This window comes from Aquila chrysaetos, chromosome 4 (assembly GCF_900496995.4).
Source record: "Aquila chrysaetos chrysaetos chromosome 4, bAquChr1.4, whole genome shotgun sequence".
In the NCBI taxonomy this organism is placed as follows: domain Eukaryota; kingdom Metazoa; phylum Chordata; class Aves; order Accipitriformes; family Accipitridae; genus Aquila; species Aquila chrysaetos.
Window position 1 is genome coordinate 54,448,027 of NC_044007.1, and position 16,135 is coordinate 54,464,161.

At 39.7% G+C, this 16,135-nt stretch overlaps 1 protein-coding gene across 7 annotated transcripts in view; it reads right to left on the reverse strand.

The window, feature by feature from the left end:
• DLGAP1 (DLG associated protein 1) overlaps positions 1–16,135 on the reverse strand; it is a 424,396-nt gene that overhangs the window by 29,799 nt on the left and 378,462 nt on the right. For all 7 annotated transcript variants that reach the window (XM_030012046.1, XM_030012047.1, XM_030012044.1 and 4 more), the window contains one exon: positions 3,337–3,710. In XM_030012046.1, coding sequence (XP_029867906.1) covers positions 3,337–3,710 — 374 coding nt within the window. The remainder of the gene's footprint in view (positions 1–3,336; positions 3,711–16,135) is intronic.

Sequence of the window (16,135 nt, forward strand, 5' to 3'; positions counted from 1 at the left end):
AAACAGGTGGTCCCCCAGAGCACAGGCAGGAACTTTATACCATCTTTCCATCTCTATGAGGAGATTTATGCCAATGATATAAAATTAAAATTTAACCATATGTCCTGGTTTCAGCTGTGATAGAGTTAATTTTCTTCCTAGTACGTGGTATAATGTTGTGTTTTGGATTTAGTATGAGAATAATGTTGATAACACACTGATGTTTTCAGTTGTTGCTAGGTAGTGTTATACTAAGTCAAGGATTTTGCAGCTTCTCATGCCCAGCCAGCAAGAAGGCTGGAGGGGTACAAGAAGTTGGGACGGGGCACAGCCAGGGCAGCTGATCCAAACTAGCCAAAGGAATATTCCATACCATATGATGTCATGTCCAGTACATAAAATGGGGGGAGTTGGCCAGGAGGGGTGGATCACTGCTCGGGTACTGGCTGAGCATCGGTCAGCGGATGGTGAGCAATTGCATTGTGCATCATTCATATTTCGTGGGTTATATTTCACTCTCTTTTTGTTATCTTCCTTTTCATTACTTTTATTATTATTATAATATTTTACTTTTTATTTCAATTATTAAACTGTTTTTATCTCAACCCAAGAGTTTCAGTTGTTTTCGATTCTCCTCCCCATCCCACTGGCGAAGGTGGGGGGAGGAGTGAGTAAGTGGCTGCGTGGTGCTTAATTGCTGGCTGGGGTTAAACCACGACACGACAGATGTGTCTTTGAGCAAAATCACAAACTTCTGGGTCCAATCAGTGTAGTTGTTAATTCCCAATTCTATATACGACATTGTTAGTCAAACAAGAAAAAAAATTTCTAGCACACAGAATTTTTGTACCACAGCAGTGTTACAAAGTGACCTGTGGATCCACTCTGACCCCGGGTGTACAAAATCTCCAGCTGTAGTTAGCATCTGTTCCACCAGTAAATAAACTTGTTGTTGAGAGCCAACTGAACAGCCTATGGAGGAAAAGTGCTCAAGGAGGGATGGGAGTTACAGAGCTGTTCAGTGAAGTGAGGTACTTACTTGTTACAGAGGCTTTTGGCGAGATAACTGCACCTTAAATCCCATAACTGACAGGGAGAAGCAACCTTTTGATGGAAGCGTTTTTCTTTGCTTTACTTTACTTCTTTGCTAAACAGATTTACAGCAAAGGCTTGTGGTGTCCTAAGAGTGACTGAGGGGTGCAGAGGACACACATGGAGGTTCATCACAAGTGCACATTAGGTTTATTTGTTAGAGGAGGAAGCAAATCAAGAATATGCCTCTGGCTTATGCAGCTTGCCCTGCTCTACAAAGATGGGCCAAACTATAATTAAGGTGTATACCTGGTCTGAGTTCCATCTAAGCCTAAACCAGGCTCCCTTTACAGTCAGTGGAAAGAGCCTGACTCCATACTGCCAGTCAGAGGGCTGACAGCCTACCTACCTATTTCAGGCAGTTGCTTCTAAGAGAAGTGATTTCTGGCAGCAACAGCTCTCTTACGGTATTTCCATTCCCACACTACTCCTTCAGCTGTACCAGCATGATGGCTTGTGCAATGATGCTGCAAAATGGACCAGACAGTGGACTAGCAAAGTAGTTTTCCTTTATTTTTGAAGAATGTCTGACCCTAAAAATCTCATTGATGGGCACAATTGTGAGAGTGGCACAGTGCACGGGCAGGAATCTTGTAAAGCTGTATCACTCCTGAAGGTTTCGCTTCATGCAGTCCCAGCTTTAGGCATCTCCATTGGTTTGTACACAAAAAATACCCTGGCAGACCCTCACATACCATCCCCAGGCAGCTTTCACATATTATTATGTTGGTCATCTGTAAATTTCAAAGTTTTAGAGGGAGATTGTCGAAGGCTTGAACAGCATTTGGGGCTCTATTTTCCTCAGATCTCAGGAAACTGAGGCCCCTATACCTCTCAAAAGCAGCATTTGTTACTTGGCAGCAACACTACCTTAAGAAGAGACAGCAGGGAGATGGTGTCTCAAGAGCCATGATTCACATTACTGTTGTTCATTTTGGCTTCTGCAAACATGGAGATTACTTCTTTCTATCCATTATTTTGAAGGGTGTTTGATTGCTAAGGAGTCTTTGTTGCTTTGCTTAGTGAAATGAGGGATTACAACAATAAAATGGCACCTTAGGCTTCGCTGGGAATGGGAATAAGTAATAGAAGAGCTTTCCTCTATCCCTGTCCACCTGGATCTTGCTCCAGTGTTTAACACTGATCATCAGCCCTTCTTTCAGAATATACCCAAAACAAATGGCTGTGAAGCAGAAAAAGGCTACAATAAAGGCAGTGAACTGAAGCCAGAGGCAATAGTAATTATTGCCTTTCCAAGAAGAAGTAAGAAAAAAGTCACAGTTTCTTCAGGAGCTGCCCCTGGGATGGCATACTTCTACACAGCGCCTCTCATCTCATCAGGCTGATGCAGAGATTTCACGGTAAATTCTTAGGCTTTGCTAATCAGATAAGCCTGTCCAGGCACATAGTGCTGTGCTTACAACCTCCATCTGCAAGAAAAAAAATCATGTCTTCTTGTGAAGGTTGATAAACTGTGGATTGCTATTCTGTTTGCTTGGGATTCATCTCCCACCAAAACATGTGTTGATTCTCAGTTGGTTGTAAGTTCAAGTACTTTGTTGCAAAAGCTAATCCTGCAAGCAGATAGTTGGAGTCCTAAGCACATTCTCTTGAGGGGGGGTGGTATGGGAAAGATTAATTAAGAAAGCAGATTACATTGGTCTAGTTTATTTGCTCTTCTCTTTTCTGCAAATAGGAGTGAACTTTGGCAGGGTTAGTTTTCTTGTTTCATTCCACTAGATGTAACAGAATGTAATTTTCTTTAACAAGGGCAAATCAGAAGGAACTTACCCTCTGCTCTTGAGGCCGAGATAGGAACAATGCTGCCTCATTCAAGCGGCTACCAGTCATTATGAAATGCATGAATAAGCAGTGACAATTAATTCAGTGAGGCTGGACGAAAATATTTTTTGGGTGATAGTGTAATGTAAATCATTGTTTTACACATTCCCTTTCAATGATTTAATTCATGCCTTTCTGACCCCCGCTGTGTTATGATTCATAGATTAGTGCTCATGTGTGTAATTTAACAGAGCTGACTAACAAGCAGCAAGGAGACTTAAACAAATCCTTGCATCTGATGTTTTTACGATAAATTAGGAAAACATCATTAGTACCATGCAGAATGATTACGCTGCTGCAATTTCTACATAGGTACCTGCCAGGAAAAGAAGAAAAATACAGAAAACATTGCATAATGAGCAGTAAAACAGATGTAGAAATCCAAAACAATGGCAGGCATATAATCCATGTTCTGTACTGTACCTGTATTCCAATAGATAAGCATCTGTTTTTCTTGAAGTGGTCTTTCTTTCTATCTTCTACAGCAACGGTGGCAATGGTTGTGGTGGTGGTGACGGTGGCAGTATTGTTCCCTACATGTTGACTTGCAGGGCCATGGATCTGCGCATTGGCAGCTTCAATAGCAGCTGTTAGTGCCTTCATACTGTCCAAGCTCTCTGTGGAATTGCTAAGTCCAGACTGACTGATGATATCTCCCCTCTGTCCATGCCCATCCATATATGCATCTTGGGCAGACTCTGTGCTGCTCTGGGCTGTGATGGAAATAAATGGTTTGGTGGTAGTTCTTGGTGGGACTGGAGGCGGTGTCTTCTTATAAGTGGTAATGCAGGATGACACTGGAAGAAACATATGAGAGTTCCTGATTTATTGACACTGCAGGGAAAACGGATGCAAATATGATCTCAAATCATCAGTGAGCATGGACAGAGCAGACCTTAGGAGGACGCTGTTAGCCAAAGAGCTCCCAAAAGCTCCGACATAAGTGCCACGGAAGTACCTCGCCTATCAGTGTCCTCTGTTCCTACCAATGAGTGGCAGAATTGCCAGTAGAGGGAAAGAAATTACCTATTTGCCAAGTTCCTCCATAGCCTTTTTAGGATTGTTTTCTTCAGTGTATTTTCTCTAACTGTTCTAAGTCCCGTAGGAACAAGTCCTTCCACCAAAACATTTGATCTGCTCATGGCTTCCAAACAAGATTCACAAGGATGATGAGTCTCCAACCACTTATCCTAGCTAAACTGTACTTCATGTGGTTTTACTGCAATTGTTTTCTGTCTCTCTACCCTGTCCTACTGTATTTACCAAGCTTATGTAGAATTTTAAACTACATTTTTCTGATCAGAGAGAGATCCCCAAACCATGCTAGGTCAAAGTCTGTTAACACTCACCATGCTTGGACTCGTGTACTTTTTGCTATAAAATGTCTCACTTGTTGCACAGACTTCTCAAATACTTTGAAATGCTTTGTAAGCTGCTGAGGATATATTTAAAATAACATTTTGCCACGCCTAAATTTCTCATCATAAATATAACGTATCAGTTCTGGAAAAAAAATACTTGATTTTACACACAGGCTGTTAGCGTAACGAATTCAATGGCTAAAGCCTGTCAGTCAGTGGGACTACTTAAAGGAAAGTGTAAGTATAAATGTTTGCAACAACAGAGGCTTTAATAGAAGTTATGAGGACTCCTCTTTTCATATTTTGAAGGCCATGCTCTCTTTGTAAATACTGCTATATGGATTTAGAAGCTTAGCTTGAGGTTTCCAGCTTAAAAACTATTGGCTTGTGTACACAGAATTACATGCAGAAAGTGGTACGTGGAGATAAAAACATCTTCCTTTAAAGGGATAGTTGGCAGCTCTGCATTACTGAAGTCCTGGAATGCTTTCAAATGAGGAAAGAAAGTCCATTAAGAACAAAAAACAATCATCATATGCTCTGTTTTTTAAGAAAATAAATGCAGGCATGAACCTGTGCAAAGTTCAGACACAAACATGTTAACATAAATTCTTATTAACAGTAATCATATGGCAAGAAGTGATTCATCAGATCATTTTAATTGGCAGACATCTATGCCACCCACATAAAAGGTAACTCTACTACAGCTGTTCTGCTCTCTGCACTGTACGTGCTTGTCGAGCCAGAAGCCATTATGGTATTAATTTGACTAGCTCAGATCCATATGTTTCATATCTCCCGATAGCTGTAGGAATAGTTATAGCATAAAAGGTGTTTCCAGGGCATGAAATCACATGGGATTTTTTTTTAAGGACTCTAGTATAAGTTTCTGATAACATGTCTGAACCCATGTTAAACACGTTGAATGCTAATGGAAAAAGGGTGTTTCACTAAGGTAGTGAGGGTTTTGAAACTATGATTCACTTCTGAAGATTCAAACAGAATCTTTGAGAGAAGAGATGGCTAAAAATGAACTTGTCAAATTTTAACTCTGGGGAAGTGAATAGTTGACAGGGGTTAAAGGTGTTTTTTAAAGTGCTTATGACAAGACAAATATCTGGAACTAACAGAAAGGATGACAATTTTACAAAGGGGATTGTGAATTTTTTGCTGTTCTTCACTGGTTTTGATGTTGCCAGAAAGCATTTGTTGTGAGTGCACATTCAGGTAAATCAGCTGCTGTTGCTACAGCACCAGCATTTACTCTGGGACTTATGGAGAATTGTGGAGGCTGCTGCTTGGGTGATGATATCCCAGAAACAACACAGGTGGTTCGTGGTCTGGAGAATGTTCTCTGAGTGGTGGAAATGCAAACTGAAATTCACCACTGAAGAATTCAAAGCACATACACATGTGTATATCCAGGTAACGCTTTGGGAAGCTGGTGCCAACCTTGCCTAATAGAGCTTTGTGTGCAATGCTACTTTGCAATTCAGCAAAGTGTAAATTGCCCCATTTAAAATATGCTAGGCAGGGTCATTGTGGATCTCCTGGGGAGATGCCAGCACCTTCAGGACCTCCCAGCAAGGCACATAAGTATCATTTTTCTTACATAGCAGATAGGGAAAAGATAATGAAACACACTTGAAAAGTGCTCTTAGATAGGAGAGCGAGCTTCAAAAATAAAAAGCAAACTTTAACAAGACTGGTCCCCACATCACTGGTCATCCCCCACTAGAAAGAGAGTCAATAGCAACTGTCTATTGACAGCTACTGGGCACTCCGGACACAGCAGTACAAATACAGAAATGCCTGATTAAGATGTCTTTCATTCTGTTGGTAAACGTACTCAATGAGGAGTCTAATCCACAGTGCAATGAAAGATGTTTGCGCTCAGCTAATTAAATGTGAAGTTATTCTTAAGAGAGGGAGAGAATTGACAAGTCATACGGTGAAATTGTAAAGAGAAACAGCAAACGTTCTTTTAGCAAGTCAAAACAAATCCTCAGTTTCCTGGAGTCATGCAGCACATACTGTACAGTTCTGGAGAAGCAGAGTGTGCAAGTCATAAAAGAACCCCAGGCACTTCATTACTGGAAATGATGTAAGCTCCCGCCGCTCCTCTGCAGAAACGACAACAAAACAATGCTCGGGCCACTGCCGCCGTCGGAGGCAGCTGCGCTCTAAAAGTTGTAGCTGGCTGAGCCCTCCAAACGGCTGAAGCACAACAACGAAAGGGATTCGGTGCATCAGCTTTTCTCTGGGTGCTTTCAAGAACCTGGCAACTTGTGACAGGGCAACCTGAAGGATCTGTCAGCTGTTCAAGTATTTTAAATGCTAAGCTGCTTGAAAAACAAAATGAGTACTCCCCAAGAAAAATGACAAAACCCTGGTGCTCTCTTTGTGCAGCTAAGAGACCCTGAGCATTCAGTCGGTGCGGGAAGAGCACATTACTTTGCTTTCTGTCCCCATGGGCAAAAGGGAAGCTCATCCATCCAGCTGTCCTGCAGCAGAGGTGGGCTGCCCGGCAGGACTCAGAGGGAGAAGATTACAGAATCATGGGACACATGAAAAAGATGGAGAAATCCTCACTTCACACACAGGGAACTTTCAAGGGGTTTTGCACATGAAAGTTAGTTTAATTCACACCAGGAAGTGAATTTAAAGGGATGTATAAATTCCCTGATAAATATGTTCTTGGACACGGACCAAGGAGCAAAGTTCTGTACGGAAACTGATCTGACTGGAGAGTCAAGTCAAAGTAGTCTTGTTTTTCATTAAAATTGTTTAGACGTGGAGTTAATCAGAAATATCTTTTTCTGAATAGCAAACGTATATATGAACCCTCAGTTTGTCACAATATACACTAGCTTTTAGTATTATTTTCCAGGCACACATGCTGCTGGAGCAGGTATACATTCCTCTCCCAAGGCATATGCAAGGTTTAATCCAGAAACTAGTTAAGTCATGTGCAAGAATCCTCTGACTCCCAAAGCACCTTGAATCAGGCCCACCGCTTCCAGCTGTATCAATCTACCAAGTAATGCTCTCCTTTTCCTTTTGATCTTTATCCTATTTCTGTGGCCTCCCTTCAGGTCACAGTTTAATCCCAAATACCTAGAGAAAAAGCACTTTCTCCAGATTGGAAAAAAAAAAAAAAAGTCATGGTGTTTGTCCTCCTAGCCAGTATTTCCAAACAACTAGCTCATGGGACAGGAATTTGGAACAGGGAGTGTCAACTACCCAGTTCAGAAGGAAGTCTAATGATAAAAAAAATAATCCCAGATTGCATAATAATAAAGGCTTGAATTTGAATGTTTCATTGTAAGAGCACTTCAGTTGTTTAAACATGCTCACTAGGGAGATGAGCCCTCGGGAACAAACATCAGCACACAAACACAAATTTTTAGCTCAGCGAATGGGTGCTCAGGAGACCCCCCAAGGCAGATTAATATTTGTGAAGAGATCAAATTCATGCAGTACTTTGAACGTTTCAAGTGATGAGATATGTAAGCAATATCTTTCTAATTTGGCAGTCTCATGTAAACTTGGTTAACAGATACAAGAACAAATGAAAGTGCAAATTTAAAGTTAATTAACATAATAGTGTTTCTCTTCAGAAAAAGGACTAATTCCACAGTTTGAAAGGGGCAACAAAGGACACAACTTGTGCACAACTTAGTATTAGGCTACAATGCAGGAGTTCTTCCACCCCGCACAGATGGACCTCAGTGTTCTGATTTACTGTCTGTTAAACAGGTGTGTTAGCAGCAATGCCCTTGCATCTCACACAACTGCAATATGAAACACGGATGTAGGCACATACAAGCAGACCTGAGCCGCACAACTGCAGCCGCCAAGCCCCCCCTAGAAGTGCAGTGCTTGATTTGGTTTGTTAGACTCAGAGCTGTTATTCTCTTTATCATGTACTTCTTTCCTTACTTTGTTGAGGTTTGGGGTGGAATGCTTGGAAATAGGGTTTTCAGATCCTGTATTGTTGTTTTTACATGCAAAAAATTGGTATGAAAACAGAGCATGCATCTTCTTAATAAAAAATTACTTTCATATAGCAGATGGTTTCTGAAGATGTAGAGGTTTACTATTACAAAACTGGAATAAAGATTTTTATAAGAAGTTCTAAACTGCCCAAGGGAATAATACCAGAGTGAGTTATGGATGTCGTTATCCCAAATGAAAACTACTGAAATCTATGTACCACACCATCAGGAGTTCTGCCAAGGCCATGCTTTTTCCATATACCTACCACTGCCAAGCCAGATATCTTATCTGACAACAGTCTAAGCTATACTGGATTAGGAAACAGGCATAACTGATAACCAAAATCCTGCAGAAATCTAAACAAAGTATCTAAACTATTTTTACTGTACACAATAGCACCACAGATTTAATATCCCATGTACTCTGAGGTCTAAACGCTGGTGATGGTGACCTTTTCATAAGCCTGGACATTTTTCTTTGCAAGTAGGGTGCCTCCAGCTTCCCAGCTGGATACAGTAAAGGACCTCCTGAAACCTAGGAGAGGGATGAGACTAAATATGGCTTATCCTGCATCTCAAATGGATGGAGTTAGAAAATCTGCACGTGCATAGTCAGTGGATGACAGGTGAATATTTCTCCAGTAGATTTTTTTTTTTTAATGTCTGATGTTGGAAGCTGCTGATGCCAGTCAAAAGTTTAATTGCTATCCCAGGGAAGCTGAATTAGTGTACAGAGAACAGGTGAGACAGTCAAAGGTGTCTGCTAAATGCAGTTTATCACTAGGATATCACCACAAATTACGGATGCACAGACAAAATTCAGTGCACGTAGGCTTACTATGAGACTCACTTCACTCCTTGTACTATATAGCTATTGCTGAACTTCTCTATACATAAAAATTACCAGTATGTTAACAGCACACAACTTAAGCAATTCATCTCATTTGGCCTCAAAGCTAAGAAGTCTATAAACAACTGAAACTCTGGAAAAATGATTTCACATAAACTGAAAGTCATTACCCAAAGTGGATTGTTGCTAGGATGGCTTATAATACATTACTTCTAAAACCTGTGATCTTTACTGGTGTCAAGCAATTAGGACTCGGCTTTATCTTTTCTGAAGACAGAGATGAAATAGGTAAGAATATGACCACATGCAAACCCTAGATTTAATTTCAGTTAATGCATATGAACTGCCTTGCCTTTTCACCTGGAGTGAGCAGCTGGAGGGGACAGCAGTGGCACTCGCTTCTCCCATTCCTTTGCCAGTAGCTGTGTCCATGAGATCGAACCGCACCATCCCTGTGGAGATGGTGCTTTACAGATGGGTTCAATCCTGGCCATTGGCCCATGGGACGTGATGAAGCTATCTACCCTCAGATAACATAAGAATAGCTGCTCAAGCAGAAATTCGTTCAGGCTGAGAGGGAAGTCAGAAGTGAAACTATTTTGGCCTTGTCCTTAAATTCTGGCTACCAACAAAGCCTCTGGAAAAAGACCACCAACAACTGCAGGGATGAGGATGTGAGTCTGTTCTGGACAGATGCTCTCTGAGAGCTTCAAAGATTCAAACTGCTTTGAAACAGTCATGGTAGAAGGTGTCTGATACAGAACATCAACCTCTACATGCAATGAAGCATGTTGGAGAAGAGTGAAAAAAAAGACAAAAACGATACAGCAGTGTGGTCTTTTTTACTTAGCATGTGAATTATTTACCATTTCTTTTCATCTCTACAGCATTTTTTTTCTGAGAAAATCAGGGAAATGCTGCTTGACCTATAGCTTAAACTAAGTCTAGCAAACTGTTCAAATGCTTTCTGCACTTAAATACTTCACCAAACCTTTCATACTTCCCCCCCCTCCATTTTGGAGCAGTCATGGAAAACAAGAAACATTATAAGTTTAGATAAAAAAAAATGCTTTAAACTATCTTATGCTTCAGAACTTACGTGTCATGAAGTCACCATGGCAAGAAATCCATAAGCTTTCTGAATATCAATACATTAATCTTATAAAAGGCATTTATGGAAAACAGAGGAAACCTTGTGAAATATGATATTTATCCCACTTAGACCAAGAATGTGTAACAGTAAATAAATGTAATAATATGCAGGTTGATGAAATCAGATCCTTTTCCCATATATTTTCCAGGAAGCAACTTCACTGGCACTTTGATGTAACACTTCGTTATGTGTTACTGCAGCACTCTCAAATTCCAGAATTTGCATCTTTTTCCCTCTGGCAATACTGTTAATAAAACAAAATGGGCATTTTTTTTTAATATGGAGTTGTGCTAACCAAATACAGACACATACATGTAAGCAGCTATTTAAGTAAAAACACAGTGGAAGAACCAAAGCCTGGATCTTCAGAAACACAGAGGGTTGAACTCTCTGCAAGTATCTAGCCACCTTAGCTAGGAAGATGTATTTAAAAATTTTCAAATCCAAGCACACTCTAAAAATTGATCACTTATTTTTTTGACTACTGAGGAACAGTTGAATGTAAAGGCTTTGGCTACAAGTGCACATTGCAAGTTCTTGGGGCTAATCGCTTGAAAACCTGTCTCTTATTTACATTTCTGAATTGGATCTGGATTCTTGAAAACTTGACCTGAACTGTGAATACACAACCTAATTTCCAGACTGTACCTACCAGTAGGTCTTTCAACATGCCAAAAGCGAGCACGCCACAGTGGAGCCCACATTTGCCACACTGGCCATATTACCGTAGGTGTTATATCTTAAAATTATCATGTACTATTTGTAGCTACTGGTGCTGGACACATTAATGTACTCTTGTATATATGGTTTCCCTTCAGTTACAGATGGAATATTTAATATCTGAGCAGCCAATATGTAGGAGACTTGAACCCTATCAAACCTGGAGATATATCAGGGCAGATGTGTGGTCAGAACCAAGCTCACATGTTACTAAAGCTCTTCTGAAGCAAGTACTGTGGGTCGTGCCCTCCTTTGCAGTCCGTTTAGAAGCACTGCATTTTGTCCTTCCTGAGCATCTGCTGTCCATCTCTCATCCTCCCATGGTGGCAATGGAGCTGACTGATGATAAAGCAAGTTTAGCAGACAGTTATCTTAGGAGGAGCTTGTAATGAATTTGATGGAGAAATTGCAGGTTGAAATTGTACAGCTTTTTTGCCACGTAGGAGGTTGGACTAGAGAATAATTAGGATTCTCCTCTTCTAAATCTGTGGATCCCAGAAACTAACCTGTGAACTTAGAGGAGACTTAAGCAAGCCAATTATCTGTCAGTAATCTAATCATGGAGCATTTAAATTACTTAGCTATTAACGTAGTTGGACATCACTGTTTTCAACCTTACTGCAAGGATTTTCTTTTTAAGCTCTTCACTGCAACTAACTTTCAAAAGGCAATACTTGGCTGGGGCATTGACAGTTCAAAGTGTGATTTCTGTATAAGAAAAAAATGACTGTAAAAGTTGTTCCCTCTTCCTCAGTCTGGAAATGTACCTTCTTTGTTGGCTGCTGATGTTAGCAAGAAAACAAGCTTCTACTGGTTTTTCCTCCCAGTGGTTTTTTGAATACTTAATAAACTTAAGGTAGGGTAAGCAGAATTCTGTATCATTGCACACATTGGCATCAAGCTGGTCTCACAGAATTTGATTAGTGATGCATCTAAATTAGCTTAGAAATCAATTAGTTTAAATTGCTGCAAACCTACCCCTGATGTGGACATATTTAGAAGTGGATATGACTGATAAGATCTTTTTTAAAACTTAAACAAAAATGCAGTGGAAATAAGAGTGATTCCCTCAAAGAGTTTATTCCAATTAACCGTATCAGTTCAATGATTTCACACTGATTTCCTTTTATGCCATGGTGTGCAAACAAGCTATTCATTGTTATCAATTACATCCATTTGAATCCACTGAAAACTGTATAGGTGCAATTTAACCCAATGATAATTTGCGAAGTTTAAGAGCCCTCTTTAATTGTCTGGGTCAAATCAAAATTAGTTGTTGGGGTTGCTCTTTTTGAGTTCATTTGTGCCTGCCTGGTTTGGTCACTTTTACATCTGGGATTTTTCAAAAGGTACAATAAAACACAGAACACAGTGAGCAACATTGTTACTAATGAACTTTTCAAAGCTGACTCACACTGGGGAAGTTCTGCACTATGACACAGGTATACTTATACATAAAGGACAGTTATATTCCTCCAGTCACTAGGGGACTGGTATACAGAGCAAGTACAGAAATCTAGGTACACCAGTTTTGCATGTTATTCAACCCTAAGGCCGTTCAGAAGATTTTAAGCAATCAAGAAAGTCATTGCTCTGGCACAGACTATTCAAATGTGTTTAATGCAACCCACATGAGATAGAATTTACTATTTTCGGTACAGTAGCTACCTACTTTATTAAGCAAACAACCTCATGATGCTGATGACTATAGATTGTGATTCCTAACAGCAGAAAGCGCTTTGTCACCCAATCCAGCAAAGGACTCAAATCTCTTTAAACTCTTAAAAGAAAGTATATACTTAAGCTTTTTTGCTCAGTTCCTGATGGCATCAAGGTTTTACTGCTTTCACATGGCCTCAAAAGTCTACCTTTCAATTTGTTTTGAGAATCTTATTTTATGCTACTTGATATCTAAGATTATATTAAAACAGTTTGGCTAAGAGTTAAAAGTTATTCAAATGACAGCAATGATGAAGGGCTGCTGTGTTTTAATCAGATATATGTTGGGAAGAAACTGTGCAAATGCCAAAGACAAGAAAATAAAAGCCAGTACAAACTAAAAGAAGAATGTGATTGATAAAAACATGAACAACTTTTTAGCTACTATAAATTGCCATGAAGTACCACAAGAACTGATTTATATCATTTTACTATCAGTTTCAATGTAGTTCATTGTAACTCAAAAGAGCTATGCAGGTGTAACAACACACTACATTATTCTCATAGATAATTATTAATAAACATAAATGTAGAAAATGAGCATTCAGGAAGAGAAAGTATCATGTGGGTATTGAGCAAGAACATCTGTTCAGCTGGGGAAGTACTGACTTGTTTTTAAGCAGCCAGTACTGCATTTTTCAGCACACTTTTCCCTTTTGGGGTGTTCCAGTCCAAGCAGGAATGTCTAAAACAAGCAAGTTATGCTCATGTATTTCCTAAAAAAACAAAATCAAAACCCAACCAAAACCAAAAGCAAGAGCTGCTTGCAGCAGGAAGAAGGAAGGAAAGAAGGAAAATTACAACTAAATCCATGCTCCGGGCTGAACAGTGACTTGTCACCTGGGAGAGAATTATGACCCAGCTCAAAAGTTTTGCCTCCCCTGATGAGGTTATCAGATGACCTGCTAAAAGTCACCTGTCGGGGCAGATCCTCTAGCGCCGTGGGGGAAGATCCATTCCCTTCTCAAATGAGGAGGAAATGTAGACAAAGGCTTTACACAAGAAATTATACTTATCTTTGGCCTAACTTCAGGTAAAATAGCAAAACTGACTCAGGCTTGAGGACGTAACATTTTTGAAAACCTAGAAAAAATGAAATTGTTTGGTGAACCAGGCATATGAAAAATGTGTATGAAATACACATTCTGTGTTGAGAGGAATTAAAATCTACACCAAAACCTGATTTCTACCTTCCCATTTTACATTCAAATTAACAAGTTACATCATTGCTTGGTGACAGGTTTGAGGTCACTGTGAGTGACCTCATCCTTTTATCTATTTGGTTGTTTTTATGACAAAAGTCCTAGTTAATAATGCAATAAATCAGCTGAAAATACTGGCTTGGCATGAGAAATTGCTAATGATCAGCCTGAGTGTTCTGAGCACAAAAAATATTGACATCTCATTTACAGTCACCATAGTGTACAGATAAGAGCATTTCTGTAGCACAAAAATCACTTCTTGTTGAGAGTCCTGAACTAGCGAGAGGACATCGCCAATTCCCAGAAGACATTTAGACAAAGGAAATGGTAGCCCTGGCACATGCGAAAGAGGACAGACCAGACTTGTGTGACTTTTAAGCAAGATTTGAGCGAAAGACATTCTCATTTCTTTCCACATATTTCCCCATTTATTAAAGAAATGCCTGTAAAACAGGCCTTGAAGAAATTCAGATTCACAGTTTGTAGGAGACGTCAGACACAAACTCCCATAACTTCCATGGAGACATCAGCTGCATGCCTGATGATGGTCCAACAGCTTTTTTTTCCCTATATTTTTGTTTGGTTTTTTTATTTAAAAAAACCATCTGTTTAGTAGAGGTGGAAATTTTAAAACTTGTCAACATGATCCTGAAACCCTGATGGCTGAATTAATGTCATATCATTCCAGTGGCAAAAATCAGATGTTTATTTTACATAATTTCCACAAGGACAAGAAGCATTGTCACAGTAAAGAACCAATGGGAATAAACTTTTCTCTCCCCAAACCATATAGTATTTATTTTCCACTTACAATTTCCTTTAGCCAGAGATTTCGGAATTAGTTCCCATGGTCTCAGCCTGGGATAAACCTCCCTTTTCTCTAACCCCTAGACAGCATAATAATATTAGCATTTCTCACGTTTACGTAATTGTGAAAAATGAATGATGCATTTTCTACTGGCTTAGTTAAAAGATAAACCCAGACGTTCTGTGCTGGGTAAGTTAAAAGGTAGACCCAGGCCATCTATTTAATAGGTAAAAAGAGAAAGCAAACGTGCCCATATGAATTTTGATGCTTCAAAGTATTTAGACCTTTTGAATCTCTAGACTACAGAAATGCTTTCTGAAGATCACAAAGCCAATACAAAATCTTTGCAAACACCAGCAAAGTGAATCCTACAATCCATATAATTTCACATGCACATAGCAAATCCTCCACACCCCTAAGCGCATGAGATGCAGGAAAGGGTCTAGATCAAATTTTTAATCAAAGTTCCAATTTTTGAGTTCTTTCTCTATCATTTTCTGCCCCAGCCTGAAATGTCCTCTTCTTCAATCACTTCTGTAATAAGACCCATTTATTGCATACAGCTATTCCTCCTACAAACCTGGTGTTTCTTTTGGAATAAAAATCTCAGCCTGTGCTATTCACTGGCTTGCTGTGAATCAGAAGGTAACCCAAACCTCTGAAGATGCTACCACAGGCTTACGGGATGTGAAACAAAGGGGAAGAGTCACATCTGGATCCTCTTGTCCAAACTGGTTGGTTAAAAATAAAAAAATAAATAAATAAACTAATACAAATAGCTGTGGATGTTCTACGAAAACAAGGATGCTCAGCAGAGCAACCCACAACCTGGTTCAACTCAGGCTGTTCAGTTCGGCTCTGCTTTGCTTGAAAACCTTTATGTGACCTCGATTTCTGTTTGCATGGATATTTCAAGAATGTCTGTCTTAATAGCAGCACCTTTATCTGCCTGGTTAAATTGCTGAGAACATGTGGTTATTCATTATTTGTTATTCTCATCAAATTACAGAGTCTGAGCAGTATCACTGTCAAATGCCATCACCCAGCACAAACAGCAAATAATTAAAATGGACAGATGATGAATAATCCACAGGCCAGTGTCTGCTTTTCATAAATTGTCTGTTAACAAACGATAAACAAATACATGTGTAATAATGAAGACTGTTCACAAACAACTTGGGAACTGGGAAAAATTATAAATTTAAGATTGAAATCAGTTCCAGTGAGTGAATCAGTCAGCTCTTGTTACCAACAATATTAGTATCATTTACTTTTTATCACAGGGGATCTAAGAGGATATACAGTCTGTGTGTAGCTGTAGGTCACAGCATCATCATCCACGGCTGCAATGCACCCAGCTGAGAGGACGGTTTGAGGCTAGTTGGATGTTTTCCAGAAGAGCTATTACCCT